The following is a 20,269-nucleotide window of genomic DNA, read 5'->3' on the forward strand; positions in this document are numbered from 1 at the left end:
GATGGAGTTTAATTTAGATAAATGTGAGGTGATGCATTTTGGTAGATCGAATCGGGCCAGGACCTACTCCGTTAATGGTAAGGCGTTGGGGAGAGTTATAGAACAAAGAGATCTAGGAGTACAGGTTCATAGCTCCTTGAAAGTGGAGTCACAGGTGGATAGGGTGGTGAAGAAGGCATTCGGCATGCTTGGTTTCATTGGTCAGAACATTGAATACAGGAGTTGGGATGTCTTGTTGAAGTTGTACAAGACATTAGTATACTTGGAATACTGTGTACAGTTCTGGTCACCCTATTATAGAAAGGATATTATTAAACTAGAAAGAGTGCAGAAAAGATTTACTAGGATGCTACCGGGACTTGATGGTTTGACTTATAGGGAGAGGTTAGATAGACTGGGACTTTTTTCCCTGGAGAGTAGGAGGTTTAGGGGTGATCTTATAGAAGTCTATAAAATAATGAGGGGCATAGATAAGGTAGATAGTCAAAATCTTTTCCCAAAGGTAGGGGAGTCTATAACGAGGGGGCATAGATTTAAGGTGAGGGGAGAGATACAAAAGGGTCCAGAGGGGCAATTTTTTCACTCAAAGGGTGGTGAGTGTCTGGAACGAGCTGCCAGAGGCAGTAGTAGAGGCGGGTACAATTTTGTCTTTTAAAAAGCATTTGGACAGTTACATGGGTAAGATGGGTATAGAGGGATATGGGCCAAGTGCAGGCAATTGGGACTAGCTTAGTGGTATTAACTGGGCGACATGGACATGTTGGGCCGAAGGGCCTGTTTCCATGTTGTAACTTCTATGATTCTATGAAAGTCCCTCATCCCTGGAATCATTCTAGTAAATCTCTTCTGCACTCTCTGGGGCCTTCAAATCTTTTCTGATGTGCAGTGCCCAGAACTGGACACACTACTCCAGTTGTGGCCAAACCAGTATTTTATAAAGGTTCATCATGACTTCCTTGCTTTTGTACTCTGTCTCAATTTATAAAGCCCAGGATCCTGAATGCTTTTTTAACCACTTTCTCAACCTGCCCTGCCACCTTCAACAATTTGTGCACATATACCCCCAGATCTTTTGTTCCTGTACCCACTTAAGAATTGTACCCTTCAGTTTATATTGCCTCTCCTCATTCTCCCTACCGAAATGTATCACATCACATTTTTCTGTGTTAAATTTCATCTGCCACGTGTCCGCACATGCCACCAGCCTATCTATATCCTCTTGAAGTCTCTCAAGTCCAAGTCATTAATATATATCAAGAAAAGCAGTGGTCCCAGCAGCGACCCCTGGGGAACATCACTGTGCACCTGTTACTTAGCCAATTTTGTATCTATGCTGCTACTGCCCCTTTTATTCCATGGGCTTCAGTCTTGAAGACAAGCCCATTATGTGGCATTTTATCAAATGCCTTTTGAAAGTCCATATATACCACATCAACTGCATTGCCCTCACCTACCCTTTCTGTTACCTCATCAAAAAAACTCATATCAAGTTAGTTAATTTGCCTTTAACAAATCCTTGCTTGCTTTCCCTAATCAATCTACACTTGTCCAAGTGACTGACTGCTAATTCTGTCCTGGATTATCGTTTCTAAAAGTTTCCCCACCACCGAGATTAAACTGACTGGCCTATATTTGCAAGGTTTATCCTTACACCCTTTTTTGAACAAGGGTGTAACAATCGCAATTCTCCAGTCCACTCGCACCACCCCCATATCTAAGGATGTTTGGAAGATTATGGCCAGTACCTCCGCAATTTCCACCCTTCCCTCAGCAACCTAGGATGCATCCCATCCGGACCGGGTGACTTATCCACTTTAAGTACAGTTAGCCTTTCCAGTACCTCCTCTTTATCAATTTTTAGCCCAACCAGTATCTCAACTATATCTTCCTTTACTGAGACTCTGGCAGCATCTTCTTCCTTGGTAAAGACAAATGCAAAGTACTCCATTTAGTACCTCAGCACGCCCTGTGCCTCCATGAGTAGATCTCCTTTTTGGTCCCTAATTGGCCCCACCCCTCCTCTTACTACCCATTTATTGTTTACATGCCTATAGAAGATTTTGGATTCCCTTTTATGTTGGCCGCTGGTCTATTCTTACACGCTTTCTTTGGCCCCTCTTATTTCCTTTTTCACTTCTCTTCTGAACTTTCTATATTCACCCTGGTTCGCACTTGTGTTATCAACCTGACATCTGTCGTATGCCCCTTTTTCAGATTCATCTTACTCTCTATCTCTTTTGTTATCCAGGGAGCTCTGGCTTTAGTTGCCCTACCTTTCTCCCTTGTGGGAATGTATCGAGATTGTACCCGGACCATCTCCTCAAAGGCCGCCCATTGTTCAGTTACAGTTTTGCCTGCCAATCTTTGATTCCAATTTACTCGGGCCAGATCTCTTCTCATCTCACTGCAATCAGCCCTCCTCCAATTGAGTATTTTTACTTTAGAGTGGACCGTGTCCTTTTCCATAGCTACTCTAGACCTTTATGATACTATGATCGCTGTTCCCTGAATGTTCCCCCACTGACTCTTGTTGCACTTGACCCGCCTCATTCCCCAAAACCAAATCCAGCAATGTCTCCTTCCTCATTGGGCTGGAAATGTACTGGTCGAGAAAGTTCTCCTGAACGCAGTTCAAAAATTCCTCTCCCTCTTTGCCCCTTATATTAATACTATCCCAGTCTATATTAGGAAGTCCCCAATTATCACTTCTATGGCTTTCATACCTCTGTAATTTCCCTACAAATTTGCTTCTCTCTATCCTTTCTACTAGTTGGTGGCCTATAGAATATATCCAGTAGTGTATCCTCTCTAAATTTGATTAGTTTATAAATTATCTCCCCCCTTTCTATCTTAAATTTCTTTATTTTTTTGATCTCTTCTAATGTCCTGCCCGTCATGTTAGTCCCCCTGGTAAATCCTGAGGCAAAGTAATTGTTTAATATTTCTACCATTTTGCTGTCATTCATTACCTGTGAGTTTATCGTGTGTATTCCTATTTTGATTTTTCTTTTATTATTTATGTGTCTGTAGAATACTTTATTTTTATATTCCTTGATGATTTAATTTCGTAGTTTTTCTTTGCCCTCCTAATTGTTTTTTTGACTTCTTTCCTAACCTTTTAGTATCCCCTTTTGTCATCCTCTCCTTTGTTGTCTATGTACATAGTGTATGGTTTTTTTCCTTCAGTTTCAATTTTGCCCTTATTTCCTTATTCATCCATGGTGTGTCATTACTGGCTAGTTTGCTCTTGCTTTTTGGTGGGATATATTTCTCCTGGGCTCTCGATCACTTTTATAAATGTTACCCACTGCTGTTATTTCATTGTTTGTCAGTAAATTTTTCCAGTTTATTTTCCCTAGTTCTATTCTCATCCCCTTAAAATCAGCTTTTTTCCAATTTATTACTTTGGTCTTTGTCTTACTGACGTCTTTCTCAAGCTTTATCTTAAACCGTACAATGTTGTGATCGTTATTGCCGAGATACTAGATCTAGCAGTGCTTCCTCTCGTGTTGGGCTTTTTAACATTCTAGATTAGAAAGGAGTCTTGCACACATTGTAAAAACTCCATTCCCTGTATCCCTTTACCTACCTCTAGCCTGTTTAATTGGGGGTAGTTAAAAATCTCCCATAATTATTATTCTATGTCCTTTACTCATTTCACATATTTGCTTACGTATTTCTTCCTCCACCTCTCCACTATTAGGTGATCTGTAGTATGCCCCTATTAGCGTGATCGATCCCATATCTTTTATTTCAATCCATATGGATTCTGTTTCTATCATGTTAGGTATGTCCCTTTTTTTCTACTGCCATTATGTTATCTCTAATTAGCACAGCTATTCCACCCCCTTCCCCCCCACCTTCTTCCATCCCTATCTTTTCTGATTGTTATAACCTGCAATATTTAGTAGCCAGTCCTGTTCTTTATGTAGCCATGTTTGTTATTCCTACTACAAGTGGTTTCCCGCTACGATTATTGCCTCCAGTTTCCCCCATTTTATTTTGAACACTGTACATTGCTGTTTAGGCTGTTTAAATCATCTTTAATAGTTCCTTTTACTTTATCACTTAATTATTTCATCCTGTTTTTATATCTTGATTTTATGGTGAATCATTTAATGCAGAATGACATAGGAATTAATAGCTGATCAGTTACCTGAATTATTCACTTGTCTGAACAGAATGTTTCCCAAACTGTTTAGATAAACTGTATTAATTAGTAAATCAGGCAATTTGTTTGTTAAGATAAACTTACTTTTCAGTGGTGTCCTGCTATTGTAAAAGTTTAACATTGTTTAGGAATCATTGTACTTGCTTCTTAGTTGGAGTCCATTTTTCACTAGCTGCAGGTCAGCTGTAATAGAGATTGTATCCATGTTTATGCTTCTTTAAGTATATTCATTGAGTGTCCAGAAAATTGAAAATAATTTCTGTTTCCTTTTTCTCTAGTGCTGAGCATATTGGGGGAAAATGGGAGCATTTCTGGACAAGCCAAAGATGGAAAAACATAATGCCCGTGGTGAGGGGAATGATCTGTATTATGGACTGAGCAGCATGCAAGGTTGGCGAATTGAGATGGAAGATGCTCATACAGCTGTCATTGGTCTACCACATGGACTTGAATCATGGTCATTCTTCGCAGTCTACGATGGGCATGCTGGATCTCAAGTTGCCAGATATTGCTGTGAGCATTTGTTAGATCACATCACCAACAACCATGATTTCAAAGTCACTGATGGTGTGGCAGAACCTACTGTGGAAAAAGTAAAAAGTGGAATCCGAACAGGCTTCCTGCAGATAGATGAGCACATGCGAACAATCTCTGAGAAGAGGCATGGATCGGACAGAAGTGGGTCAACCGCAGTGGGTGTCATGGTTTCACCCAAGCATATTTACTTCATCAACTGTGGAGACTCGCGAGGTTTGCTCTGTAGGAATGGACAGGTTCATTTCTTCACACAAGATCACAAACCAAGCAATCCACTGGAGAAAGAGCGTATCCAGAACGCTGGTGGCTCAGTGATGATTCAGCGTGTGAATGGTTCCCTCGCTGTTTCAAGGGCTCTTGGAGACTTTGATTACAAGTGTGTGCATGGGAAGGGTCCAACGGAGCAGCTTGTCTCACCGGAGCCTGAGGTTTATGAAATCGAAAGAATGGACGAAGACCAATTTATTATCCTAGCATGTGATGGTATTTGGGATGTCATGGGAAATGAAGAGATCTGTGAATTTGTTAAATCCAGACTAGAAGTTAGTGATGACCTTGAGAAAGTTTGTAACCAGATTGTTGACACGTGCTTGTACAAGGTATATACAATTTCCTTTCCATTTTTATTATACTTGATCTTTTTCTTATCAGCTTTCTACATTTGTTAAAAATGGTCTTCAAAGTAAAGCATACTTCATTTATTGTTAGCCTGCAGTCCCGAATTACACCTTCCTGTGAGAGTAGCCCAGACGCTGGATATGAAACCAGTTGGAATATTCTACTTCAATTATTACCATGTTCCTGTTGTATGAGCTGGCAGTAAGTTCTCGAGGTAATTGTACATGCAAGCTGCATTCTCCTTGGCCCGGCTACGTACAAAATGGGCGCACTGTCTGGGTAGTATCGGGACCAGGTAGTTGAAATTATTTATTGGCTTATAACTGATTTTTTTAAGAAGGGGTTCATAGTTGTTTCTGTTAGGAATAATGTTGATTTATTTTAAGGATTATTTTAACATCAGCAAATATAAACTTTGGGTCTGTTGGCACAGTGTGTTGGAGTATAAATATGTAGTGTCATGAAGTGTGGGATGTGGGTGTGCAGGCGTACTTCAAGTGGCAAGTTAGGAGTCTTGGGCAGGTCATTACTGAGAGGTATTGTGTGGAGGTTCCCCACGCAGAAGAGAGGAAAGAAAAACTAAGTGAGCTATTCAAAGCTATCTGCACCTTGTAGTTTTTGTTTATGGAGCAGCAAATTCATGAGACTTGATTGCATGCATAAAATGAGATTAAAAAGAAATGTAAAGTTGCTGTGTAATGACTTATCAGAGATTGTATTTTGAATTAGCAAAGATTATCTGCTGACAGCAGCATATTTTCATGAAGTAAAGATAAGGTAAACAGTTGCATTAACATTAGGATAATTGCCAAGATTATTCCATAGGCTAAGAGCTTGAACTTTGCTAAGATTGTTAACTAGTGTGTGTTGATCATAGTGAATAGGTTATCTGATCAATTAAATTATTCACCGACTTCTAAATTCTTAATGCTAGAATTAGTTATGGTTGATTTGGGATTTCAACAAATGTAAACTGAAACATAAATTGTGACCAGATTATTGATTTTAGAAAAAATAGATCTGCGATAACTGCTTTAGTCATTTGCTACTGAAAGTAGAATAAGGCATGAGGCTCTTCTTTGTAAGGTCCCTTGGTATTTGGATGACTTGACCAAGGTAACAAACATTCTAATGAGCTCATTGGAGTACTGAGCTATTCAGCATTTATGCATCTGAGCATCAAGAAAGCAGATGAATGAGGATAATAATGAGCGATATTGGGCTTAGCAATAAAAGGCAGATGGCAGCTTAATTGGTGACACTAGCATACAGTGTTGATTTCATAGGCATTCTTTAATTTCTTCTTCCAGACATTGGTGCTGGGGACCGAAACATGCTTTCTAATTTTGCCACCTAGTGCCAGCATCTGCAAGATCGATGCAGAGTAAAACTTCCTTCCTAGCCTAGTAATGGGGATGAAATTCCTAACTGTTAAGTAAATTGTGGGTAAAACGTTACAAAATCCCACTTCACTCATGCCTACTTTCTTTGTTAAAATTAGCAAAGACAGAAATTTCACCTTATCTGTCTAAACCTCAGCCGCAGAAAAACCGCCCCAATTGCTTCAGTTCATGTGTTTCCACTTTCCATGCCAGCCAATTTATGGTATTGGTGAAGGCGATGGCCATTTTTGTGTGTGGCCCAATACCCAGTAGGAGCTGGGTTGAAACAACACTGGCTTATTTTATATAAGGCCCTTACAGCTGGCAAAGAGACCTTCCCATTAGTCTCAGCTGGACACAAGTCCTGGTTCCAGAGGTGAAAGGACAGTGTGTGCCATCTTTGTATTATCTAGTCTCCTAGGATGGATCAAGGTTACCTGCAAAGTCAGTTTTAATGAATCTTTAAAGCAAACAAAAACTTTGTTCTAAGACTTTGCTAGTGGTGGCAAAAAGGCATTGATGCAGTCTTTTACCTGGTGAACTTCAAATATGACTATAACTAGCCAATGTGAATCTATAATAAACAGCTCCATTTGTATCCATACAGTGGTGAATTCCATAGCACTAAATTTTCTTTGATTCAGTTTATGATACAGCAGTATGAGAAATTCCACTCCTCGTTTATTTGGTGCAGAGAATTTTTTTTTTTATTACTGTGGTAAACAAGGATTTATTATCAGCAATGCCCAGAATTTTGGGAGACGCAAAGATTGATGGAGAAGTCAGACAAGTTGATGAAGCTGTGTAATTGATATAAAGAAATAAGCAAACTAGTACAGAAGGTGAATAAGAGGTGGACAGAAAAAAATAGATAAACACAGGATTGAGAAAAGAAGAAAGATGAGAGTTACATATAGAAAATTAGAATCAAATGGGAAGAAAAGAATAAACTGCATAATATCAATTGTTATACTTTTTAGTCCTGTTTAAAGTAATTATAAGATTAAAATGTTGATCAAAGTTAGTCTAGCTACGAAATGTTTAGAGCTGGTGGTCAGTGGGGGAAAAAGCATGTTAGTGATAGCCAGCTAACTACAGTTATTTTTGCCTTTTATTACAATAAATTTTCAGCTTCCTGGACAGTGGAACTTTCATTAACTCTCATGTAAAAGTTTTATTCTATAAGACTTTTCTGTTATTATTAAAGCACTGTAGATATTTCATTTATAAGTTTGAATGTCACTTTGTTTAAAAACTATCATCTACAATATATTAAAATTCTTATGTCTGTGCACACTTCCTATTGACTGTTTCTATTATAAATTCTTACGTCCACATTTAATAATGGAAACTGCCTGCTTTAAATTAAATGGCAACATTGGCAGGAGGATGTAATAACAGCGTGACAAGTTTACATAGGCAGGATCCATTTATAGATGTGGACATAGGAATTTATAATGGCAATATAGAAATAAGGACAGAATGCATCACTTTAAAGTCGGAACTGCATTATGTGTCTGATTCACCTGGTCCAATTATTCTACACCCTCTAATCCAATTTCACCTGATGGCTACATTTGGTGTTGCCTGCCCTTATGTAACACAATGGTGGATCATCTAGCACTTTTAAAAATCTTTTTAAAACTCTAGGAGATGCTCAATGACACTCTTTTACTCTTGGGAAGATTTGCCTGTAAAATACACCTCCCTTTCTGTAAAAACTGTTTCACTTTTAAAAACTTGTGTTTTTTTTACCTGTTTTTACTGACTTATGTTCCTGTGTTTGCTAATGTTAGCAAAACAAGTCACTGTGAGCATAAAGTAGGGAAACTTGCTTTCTACCTGGACTGTTTATCGTTAACAGCAGAAGGGGGCAAATATCCTCCATATTCTGGTGCTGAACCTCGGCTTTCACTATATATCTTGAAATGTATTTTTTTTAAAAAGGTAGGAAAAATGAAGTGGTGAGGTATGTTTAGATTTCGCAACCAGAATTACTTTTTAAAAAAAAAAATTATGCATATTTTGCTAATTTAGTTGTATGACTGAGACTATTTTTTCCTCCCTCAAATAGGGTAGTCGAGACAACATGAGTGTCGTATTGATTTGCTTTCCAAATGCACCAAAGGTATCGCCTGAAGCAGTGAAGAGAGAGGCTGAGCTGGACAAATATCTGGAGAACAAAGTGGAAGGTGGAGCATCTAAAAAAACACTTGCTGCTAAGTAAAATAACTTAAAAAAAATTAAACAGTGTTAACCCTCTAAGTTCATTAATATGAACTAGAAAACTAAATTCTATAAATCTTTATCTGCTGTTGCTCCTTGATGAACTTAAGTGATCTGTACTTCATTACAGTACTGGATACAATGCCTAGTACCTGTTACATTTTGTTACAATGTTATAGATTTAAAATTGTACTTTTATAAAACTTTCTCTGTGCTATCATAAATATAAGTCTGAGCTTAGAGGGATAACTTCCACATAAATACTGTAAGTTAGAGCTTTCAGTTGCATATCTTGTAGAGTAGTCAGTGCTGTCACTGCTTTATACTAGCACTTGACACTTCGGTTGTGAGGACCATTTTACTTGCAGGACAACTAAACCCCAATAATTCTAAATCTGCTACAAGGTTATGTGCCATTATAGTTTTTGTGTCCAATTGAACAATGCTGCTAGCGTGATGAGTTACTGGTAGTTCACTCAGGTCTTTGAAGGCTGCCATTGATACAATGTAGCTGTACCCTGGAAGTGTTGCTGCTTGGTTCTGCCAGCCAAAAGAATGGAATTGTCACTTGTTTGTGTATATAATTGTATAATACGATATCAAAATGTTGCACAAGGTCGAAACAGAACATCCTGTCTGTAATGGAAGATTACACACTAAGGCATCCTGGGCACAAGTCTGCCATTTTGAAAAAAGTTATCACCTTTGTTCTAAGTTTTCAAGAGCTTGTCTGAGTTACATGTAGTTCCTGACATTTGCTCAGTCAGACAGGAAAAATGAATTATCATAAACGATCTTTTGTTTATCCACAGCTTTAATTATTGGGGATAAGTTGCCACTTCATTATGCCTCTACATGTTGAAAATGAAGATGCCAAATAACCAGATGCCATTTGTCACTTAATCTTTACGACTTAAAACAGATTGAAAATTGTAGGCTGCCTGGTAGCTGCAGCAGTAAAATAGCAGATTGCTAACTTCAAATCCCAGCCTGAACTGTGATTTGTGCTTGTTTGCCCACTGGGTTGTGTGCACCATGTGCAGTTGAGGAGGAGACAAGGAAGATAAGATAATTGGTGAGACATTATACCCTACAAAGTGCATTTCCTATTGGTTAATATGAAACAATTTTGTCTTGTCTCGCCCTCCTGGATAAAAGAATATTCCATGGAGGAGTGAAAGGGGATAATACAGAGATTATAGCTTGTTTATAAAAAGGAAGAATTCCAATTTTAGATGTGCAGATATGAATTAGAATGCTTAATAATGTGCACTCATATCAGAATGAAAGTTTGCTTCTTGACCATTCCAGCATTAGACACATGGTGCTGCCTTACCTGTAAAATTAGTGCTTAACTTAAATGCAAAATTGTCAGTCTCCTCAGTACTAAAAATGTTAGGTTTGTAAGGAACTCTGTGAGATTGTATGAACACATGGATGCACTGACTTTTTCTAGACTTGATGAAATATTTTGGTACCAGGCAATAGACACGTTCAAATTATGTTTACAAAAGCATATCATTAAGCCGTTGCTAGTTTTAATGAGAAGAAAGCTCCCATTTAACAGACATGTTTATATCCATAAGGATCACTTCTTATTGATTGTCTATTTGACACTTTTCCATTGTTAGATCAATTTACACATTCTATCATTTAAAAATAATTCAGGTAATATTGAATAAAATACAAGAAGTGATTGTTGACAACTGAGTTATATAATGCTCAAGTTACTCTTTTTTTAAAAAAACCCAAGAATTTAAATGTAACAATTACAACAGTGCTTACTGTCCAAAGATATCATAATTCTTGGTTTCAGTACTAGATTAATGCATACCTCACGTTGGCTGTTAGCCAATTGGCTGTCTATTTCAGACCTGGCTGAAGAAATATAACATGATTAGCCAAAATTTCTGACTTAACAAAATTTGATACTTTTACATACACTGATGCAAAAGTGTTTTTTTAATGTCGTTCTTCCATTTAAAAATAACTAAAATTTGGTCATAGTTTTCTCCCCATGGCTAAAATGTCTCCCAACTCTTGTGGGCTGTAACTTTACAGTCTCCAAGTTAAGATCTGGCTTCTATTTTATAGTTACCAAGTCATTTCAAAAGGCTAAAATGATCTGAATCAAAATGAATTAAGCAAATCATGTAGTTTATTTTATTAGTACTAGAAGTGGTGGCAAAGAAATGCCATAATTTCATGAAGATATCTGAGGTATAGTTCATAAAATACTTTTTCTGCTTCAGTTTTGTAGACGTTGTGCTGTAATCTGAGCTGTGTGTCAAATATGAAATCTGCACTGATGGGTTTGTGAGGCTGTCTTTGCTTAGTGGATACTCTCAGGGCAGCTTTATACTGAATATTACATGAAATTGAAGTGGGGCAACACTTGACTGCAGTGTAACATGTCTACAGCACACTGTATTTGGAAGGGTTTAACATGTATGATGGGGAACTTTGGATCTGAGCTTGTATCTAAATTGATGCCTGTATGAAGCTACTGCCTGATAATGATTTATATTACACTAGCATCAATTCAGAATACATGAATCAGACGAAATATGGAGTATTTCAAAGGTCAGCTTTCGGGCCCAAATCTGACCTCTGAAACTTAGCCATGGGATTGATTGGAAAAGTCTTGTACGGTCATGTCTGTCTGTGAACAAAATGTTCCGAACATTTGTGAGTGGTTAATATGTTAATATTTGTGTGTGATTGATATAGTTTAGTGAGAGTGCAGTGAACCAGTGTATGTGCAAGCCATATTCCAATTTTTAAATATTTGGTTTTAAAAAATCTTATGCATCAGTTTTTTGGGGGTGTTATTTTTGTAAAATTATGGAACTGTAGTTGGTAATGCATTTATTATCTCTACCTAGCAACCCCCTGTTAGGGCATTTTACAAGCTACATTCCAAGTGACTATTAATCTTTTTCCTTTTTGATAAAATAACTTTCTTAATTGTATTTACATAACAGAATATAAAACCTATTTAAATTATGTTTGGACTGTGTGCTTGGAGCTGCTGGGATCTGTCATGAAAATAATTCATGCATAATATACCTGTGAATGTCTTACGTGAAGCAATAATGAATAGAGGTGTGTATTTAAGAATAATGCACATTGCGGTATGTATCGTATAAAGTGATGTCAAATGTGTGCTAATAGTTGTATTACATACCAGTAACTTACATTGTGTACCAGTAATGCACACCTTTGAGTTGATTATTGCTATTATATAATGCCTTGATATTGTCCTAAAATGCTAACTTTGCCAAGTTTCATGTTCAGTCCATCCACTGTTATATGCCAGCAAATTAAAACAAAATGTTTCATGTCACAGTTATAAAGTCACCTGATCCCTCTAACAGCCTGATTTGGCTATTTAATTCCTTCTCCATGTTGGCTACACCCCTTAATGTGCCGCTAAGATTGGAAGTTTGATGTGTGGGGAACTGCAGGCAAAACCTTTTATTTTGTATAAGTGCAGTGCAATGGTTGCACCTTCACTTTGAGGGGGGGTTGGGTTTATTCTAATGAATGCACACTTGATGCCCAGATTTATGTGGTTGGCACTTCTTGTTGATCTACAATTTTTTTTATTTTTCTCAATTTTATTTACTTTTCATCCTTACTTCACTCCCCCTATGGGGTGTGGAGGGGCAGGGACATTTTATATTTTAATAATCTCTCTTATAGATTTTTAAGCAACAGAAAAAAAGGCATTATATAATGTGCCTTTATAGCAGGTGATTTAATATTTTTTCCATAGTGACACTTTAGATAGCATTGAAACATACAATTTGTTGCCACCCTATGGATAAATAGGCGCAATAGACATATACATAGCAAGAAATCAAGTGGTGATAATAGCTTGCTAAAATTAATGCCTGTTGTATTGGAGCTTTATTCTGTGGAAGTACCTTTTAATCTCCCTTGCCTGTGCTTATGTGTCTGGTAACAAGCAGTTTATTTGACTTTTTTTGTAGAAGAAAAGATGAGGAACTAGATCTATCAACTTTCCTCTCATTTTGTCTCTACAGCTTTAGTCAAATAAGACTGTTAAAAGGTATTTAAGAAAATATATTGTGACAAAAAAAGTGATTAATGTAATGTAGTCACTTGCTTAATGTTTGCACACAAACTAGTGTCACTATCATCTGATAATACAGTATACATAATATCAAGTAGTTTAGTTATAGTTTAAAATATCTGGGTAGTAAGTAGCTGTAAATCTTTTATTTTTGTATAATAAATTATACAAGTAGGATGATTTAAAAATATAGTATACTGATGTTGATAATATGTTAGCCATATTTATAAAGTTATATGTTAAAAAGTTATTCTAATAAAGACATTTACTGAATCAATTCTGAGATCTTTGAATTTTTTTATTTGACTTTAAGTCTTAGGAAGCATATCTAGAATATTTCACGAAACTTGTTCTGCCACCTAGTGCTAATTAGCGCTGAATGCTTTTCTTCAAATTGTTCTGTTTAACAGCTGTTTGTACTCCCACTAGTAAATTTTCTGTTTATTTGTGTTGTAACTGCTTTTTGTTGATGTTAAAAAGAGAGCCACTATATGTGGGTTAATGATGTTTTCCAATCCAAAACCTAATAGCTGTAATACACCATATAAATATTAACAAATTATTGTTGTGTGTGCTCAGATCATTATTTGGTCGGAATTCAAACATTTTTCCTCTTGACAGTGCTTCATTGTTGCACTTTGCTAACAAAGTCCTCAAAAAAAAAATCCATCTGGTAATTGTATAACCGGAATGTTGCCATTACAGTTACCTCATGAGAAACTACATCAAATTCTGTTCTGGTGCAGTACATTGATGTTTCACAGTTGTGTTGTTTGTTGTCATAGTATTTCAAATTTTGAAGTTCTGATATATACATACAACTTTGATATGCACATCCCACTGACCCGGAAGTCCTTCTGATTCCCCAGAAATCTTTGAGAAGCAGGGTGCTGAGGGGGTGCCAGATCTAGTCCACGTGATGCGTGCTTTGTCGACGGAGAGCATCCCAAACCTCCCACCAGGAGGTGAACTGGCCAGCAAGTGAGTGTATAATGTGTGGAATCATAACCTTTAACTAAAAATCTATTTGCACTGTTGAAAGGAACATAAAGGGGGCTGCTAATCAGCTGCAAAGATAGTTTCCCTTTCCAGCACAACACGTGGCTCCTTAACTGGCATTTTGTTTAATGGTAATAATGGATACTATTACTTGAGCAAAGAGAAGAAACTTTGACTGATTCAGCATTTCAGTACAGCATAATATTTGATTTTTAAAAATAGTGGTGATGAATATATTATGGATGATCTGAAAACATAACCTGCCTGTATATGTTAATGGAGCAGTGTGTAATCAGTTACGTTTTGTACATAGTGATCAACAGTCCCATTTTAACCCCTTACAGTGCAAAATAAAATTAACTTTGCTGTTCTTTCATCACAACATTAATGCTGAAAGTTATAGGTAGTACAAATTAAATGATTACATTACAACACACATTGTGGCACGAAGTCTTGTATTCATTTAAATATGCAAAACTGGCATCCATAAATGTTGTCCCTGATGAGTGGCTTTGATCTGCTAATGTATTTAAAATTTGAAAATTATTATAATTTAAAGCTGCAGTATCCTTTTTGCTTCTTGTATAACTATCAAACAAAACCTATTGTTTGCCTTTACTAAAAAAGGACCTCTGCATTAAAGTTCCATGTGCAGCCTTGTCAGAGGGATCATCCAATGCATGTTCAAATGGGAAATAAAAAATAACTTGTATAAACTATGAAAAGCATACTGCAACTATTTAAGGGAGGTTTTACATATGGTTGGGGAGGAAGGGGGGGGCGAAGAAATGTGCATGCTCATTTGATTCCTGTGCATTGAAAAAATGTGTTTGTAACCTTCAATTCATAGTACTGTGTCAGTGTGCCTTATAACTAATGTAGCTTAAAACCTACCTCTTTGACCAAGCTTTTGGTCACCCGTCCTAATATCTCCTTATGTGGCTCAGCATCACTTTTGTTTGAAAATCACTCCTGTGAAGCACCTTGGGACGTTTTACTACGTTAAAGGTGCTATATAAATGCAAGTTGTTGTAGCTAAATCAGTAAGTTGGTACTTACTTGTATTTAATCTAATTTACATATTTCTTGGTATGGCATAATTGAAAACATGGGTATTTCAAATAGAGTTAGGACATTCCTGCAATTCTTGTCTTTACTTGGTAGGGTAATGGCCCTGAGTTTATAGCATTGAAGCAGTCTGATTTTTTAATATGAAAAATATGAAATCTATATATGATGAAGAACATCCAGTTATATGATCTTGAGTCATCTTAACACCTCATGAGTTTGTTGTCCATTTGACAGCACACAATCATGTACACCAATAGTTCTGCTGCCTGCACATCCTAAACAATAATGCATGCAGTTGTATCCGCATTGTCTACATGTTGAAAGTACGTGTTTTAAACATGTTTTTTCTTCTGAGTAAACAATACCATGCAATTAGTAAAACAAATGAATATAAGAACTTGTTAGGTATGTCACATGTAAATAATTTAAATTGGTGCCTAGATGACTTGAATGCAAGCCCCTAAACAATTTGGAATGATATTATGAATGCAAGTCTAATTGTCAATTTTCTGGGGGGAAAATTGTTTCATAAATCACTTACACAAACTAGTTTAGAGAAGTTTTATTTTTCATTGCCTTCTGTTGCTAGATTTATTAAAATAAACTGAAAAATAGCCACAAATTAGTGTTCTAAATCCTTAACTTAGTCTTGTTCATATAATAACTGGGTGTGGTGGGAGGGAAGGGGGAAGAATCCTGGAATTAATAATCCAAACAACTGTATATCTTGAATTAAATGGTTTTAGAAATGAAGCAGCTTTTTCTTTCCTCCCCTTAAGAGCATTTGTGTGTAGTGTGCTCCCCAACTATTGCATTATAACCATAATCTGTAGATGCAAATAGTGCAGCTATCATTTTCTTATCAATAATTTTTCATTTTATATGGAAATGCATACCGTACTCTCTCAACCAGGTGCAAAAGTTGTTACTGGTTGAGATCATTTTCAGGAATTGAAATGCTTAAGCCTGCTTTCTTCAATACTGCAGGTGAAAATGAACAATGTAAAACTTAAAGGTTTCGCACATTAAGGCGCAATACCAATATGTATTACAAACACAGCTTTGACAAATACTCAGTAAAACAAACATTAGATTGAATTCAAATGTATTTTTAAACTGGAAAAGAACTACTATAAAGTAATCTGGCAAAAATAACTCCTGCTGTAACCATCAACAATAATGGTTACTTGTGTGAACTTTGTTGAAAACCAATTTGACTTTGTATGTCAATTTGTGTGGAGCATTTATCTGTAAGCCATTCCCCATTGAGAACTAACTTGCTGTTGCAATTTATGAAGGTTAAAAAACTGAATAAAATTGTGAAGTCAGTATGGTTTGCCACACAAAGGCAACAAAAAATGGAGCTGTACGTACAGGTCCTCCAGTGACAATCAAAAGTAAGTGGTGTTTTCATTTACTATAGTAATTAACTTTTTTGCAAACATATTTGATAGTTGAGTCATCAAGTGCTCTATAGTAATTAGTGAATGACACTTCAATGTGAATTTTATAAAACTTTAAGCTGCTCTCACTAATATAGAGTCATCTAAGTGTGACCACCTTCAATAAGTTTTAATAAAGCTGATACACAATTTCCCATTTGAGTATTTCTGAAATCAAGGAAATGACATGCCAGTGAACTGAAGAAAATGTTCTGAATGGTGAGAGTGTTTATTTTTGAATTGACAATACTGTCATATGTACAATACTGTCATCCTTTATCTTGGTAACAGCTAAAGCCTACAGGTTGGGTGAAGTCAAATAAAAGGTTCTGGATGATTCATTGAAGTCTTAATTTTCAGAAATAAATTTCAAATCATTTCGCAACTTCAAAAACATTTTTATTTTACTAATATATCTATTTTAAGTCACCATCAACTTGAATATGCATATGAGAAATCCATTTTGAGTTTTAACTTTTCTGTTTCATTAACTTTAGGCGGAGTGTTATTGAAGCAGTTTACAACAGACTGAATCCCTATAGGGCTGACACTGTGAGTAACCGTGCTTCTAACGTAAATGGCCGTAAATGTTTATAATTTCTATCTAGGAAACATTCATAATTGTAATAATGAACCCCTTTCATTGTATGCCTAGAATCAATAGATGTTAATAGTATTATGATAAAAATTCTGAGCCTTTGTGCTTAAGACAAAATTGTTTCTGGACTGAAAACCCACCATTAGCAGCAATGGTACGTCTGTTTTATTAAAACACCACTTTCTCCACATTGGTATCAATAAAAAGAAACTGCAAGATAGCTGAAATAAAAGTGAAAAATGCTGGAAATAAATTGCAGGCATTTGTAAGAAGAAAAGCCAGGTTAATGTTTTCAGTACAGACTCTTCCTCAGCACTTACAACTGGTGGATATGAAAGCACCTAAATATTGTTGAAAGCGAGGAGAAAAAATGCTGAGAAAATATAGGAAGTTAATGACGTGAAGTGCCTGTTAGAAAAGCAGGAAACTGGTAGATGATATAAAAGATCATCTTGATGAAAGTGAGTGTTGACAGCAGGGGGTTGCAGTGTGCGAGAGAAAAGGAGGTACAGTTCTTGAAGCTTGTGTTGAGTTTGGTTGAATGAATGAGGTCAAGGATTGAAGTCAGAAGGGGAATGAAAATTGAAGTGGTGCATCACATTTGGGGATGGAACTGATGTGTTCGCAAAGCAGTTACTGATCAAAGCAATCAGTGTTTGGCCCACTGTATTAGAGGACTATAGCATGGACAACGAATATAGTTTGCCAAATTGAAGTAAATACTTCCTGCTTTAATGGAAGGGAGTGTTTGGGGCCCTGTAGAATAGTGTGGAAAGAGGTTACACAGGAAAGTGCCAGAGAAAGGGCAGCTAGAAGTTAGGTAGGTGGAGGAATCCAACACCTACGTAAGATTCTGGTTAACGCCTTATCTTATTAATTAATAGGTTCAAGAGTCAGGAGCAGCACCAGGTGTACCTAAAAATGAGGTGCCAACCTGGTGAAGCTAAAACACAGGACTACATGCATGCTAAACAGCAGAAGAAACATGCAATAGACAGAGCTAAGCGATTCCATAACCAACGGATCAGATCAAAGCTCTGCAGTCCTGCCATGTCCAGTCATGAATGGTGGTGGACAGTTAAACAACTAACGGGAGGAGGAAGCTCTGTAAACATCCCCATCCTCAATGATGGCAGAGTCTAGCATGTGAGTGCAAAAGACAAGGCTAAAGTATTTGCAACCATCTTCAGTCAGAAGTGCCAAGTGGATGATCCATCTCGGCCTCCTCCCGATATCCCCACCATCACAGAAGCCAGTCTTCAGCCAATTCATTTCACTCCACGTGATATCAAGAAACTGCTGAGTGCACGGGATACAACAAAGGCTATGCGCCCCGACAACATCCCGGCTGTAGTATTTTTTTATTCGTTCATGGGATGTGGGTGTCGCTGGCAAGGCCAGCATTTATTGCCCATCCCTAATTGCCCTCGAGATGGTGGTGGTGAGCCGTCTTCTTGAACCGCTGCAGTCCGTGTGAAGTTTCTCCCACAGTGCTGTTAGGTAGGGAGGTCCAGGATTTTGACCCAGCGACGATGAAGGAACGGCGATATATTTCCAAGTCGGGATGGTGTGGGACTTGGAGGGGAACGTGCAGGTGGTGCTGTTCCCATGTGCCTGCTGCCCTTGTCCTTCTAGGTGGTAGAGGTCAGGGGTTTGGGAGGTGCTGTCAAAGAAGCCTTGGCGAGTTGCTGCAGTGCATCCTGTAGATAGTAAACATTGCAGCCACGGTTCACCAGTGGTGAAGGGAGTGAACATTTAGGTTGGTGGATGGGGTGCCAATTAAGCAGGCTGCCTTGTCTTGGATGGTGCTGCGCTTCGTGAGTGTTGTTGGAGCTGCACTCATCCAGTCAAGTGGAGAGTATTCCATCGCAGTCCTGACTTGTGCCTTGTAGATGGTAGAAAGGTTTTGGGGAGTTGGGAGGTGAGTCACTCGCCGCAGAATATCCAGCCTCTGACCTGCATCTTGTAGCTAAGGTATTTATGTGGCTGGTCCAGTTCAGTTTCTGGTCAGTGGTCCAGGATGTTGATGGGGCATTCGGTGATGGTAATGACATTGAATGTCAACGGGAGGTGGTTAGACTCCTCTGTTGGAGATGGTCATTGCCTGGCACTTGTCTGGCACGAATGTTACTTGCCACTTAGCAACCCAAGCCTGGACGTTGTTCAGGTCATGCTGCATGCGGGCACGGACTTCATTATCTGAGGTGTTGGGAATGGAACTGAACACTGTGCAATCATCAGCAAACATCCCCATTTCTTCCCTTATGCTAGAAGGAAAGTCATTGATGAAGCAGCTAAAGATGGTTGGGCCTAGGACACTTTTTTTTTTATTCGTTCACGGGATGTGGGCGTCGCTGGCGAGGCCAGCATTTATTGCCCATCCCTAATTGCCCTCGAAGGTGGTGGTGAGCCGCCTTCTTGAACCGCTGCAGTCCGTGTGGTGACGGTTCTCCCACAGTGCTGTTAGGAAGGGAGTTCCAGGATTTTGACCCAGCGACAATGAAGGAACGGCGATATATTTCCAAGTCGGGATGGTGTGTGACTTGGAGGGGAACGTGCAGGTGGTGGTGTTCCCATGTGCCTGCTGCTCGTCCTTCTAGGTGGTAGAGGTCGCGGGTTTGGGAGGTGCTGTCGAAGAAGCCTTGGCGAGTTGCTGCAGTGCATCCTGTGGATGGTACACACTGCAGCCACAGTGCGCCGGTGGTGAAGGGAGTGAATGTTTAGTGTGGTGGATGGAGTGCCAATCAAGCGGGCTGCTTTATCTTGGATGGTGTCGAGCTTCTTGAGTGTTGTTGGAGCTGCACTCATCCAAGCAAGTGGAGAGTATTCCATCACACTCCTGACTTGTGCCTTGTAGATGGTGGAAAGGCTTTGGGGAGTCAAGAGGTGAGTCACTCGCCGCAGGATACCCAGCCTCTGACCTGCTCTCGTAGCCACAGTATTTATATGGCTGGTCCAGTTAAGTTTCTGGTCAATGGTGACCCCCAGGATGTTGATGGTGGGGGATTCGGTGATGGTAATGCCGTTGAATGTCAGGGGGAGGTGGTTAGACTCTCTCTTATTAGAGATGGTCATTGCCTGGCACTTATCTGGCGCGAATGTTACTTGCCACTTATGAGCCCAAGC

General features: G+C 38.3%; 1 protein-coding gene across 4 annotated transcripts in view; it reads left to right on the forward strand.

The window, feature by feature from the left end:
- Positions 1–20,269, forward strand: part of ppm1aa (protein phosphatase, Mg2+/Mn2+ dependent, 1Aa) — a 136,602-nt gene that overhangs the window by 15,627 nt on the left and 100,706 nt on the right. For all 4 annotated transcript variants that reach the window (XM_067991894.1, XM_067991896.1, XM_067991895.1 and 1 more), the window contains exons 2-5: positions 4,450–5,307; positions 8,783–8,900; positions 13,903–14,014; positions 17,043–17,097. In XM_067991894.1, coding sequence (XP_067847995.1) covers positions 4,471–5,307; positions 8,783–8,900; positions 13,903–14,014; positions 17,043–17,097 — 1,122 coding nt within the window. In that variant the 5' untranslated portion in view covers positions 4,450–4,470. The remainder of the gene's footprint in view (positions 1–4,449; positions 5,308–8,782; positions 8,901–13,902; positions 14,015–17,042; positions 17,098–20,269) is intronic.

This window comes from Heptranchias perlo, chromosome 10 (genome assembly GCF_035084215.1).
Source record: "Heptranchias perlo isolate sHepPer1 chromosome 10, sHepPer1.hap1, whole genome shotgun sequence".
NCBI classification, from domain to species: Eukaryota; Metazoa; Chordata; class Chondrichthyes; order Hexanchiformes; family Hexanchidae; genus Heptranchias; species Heptranchias perlo.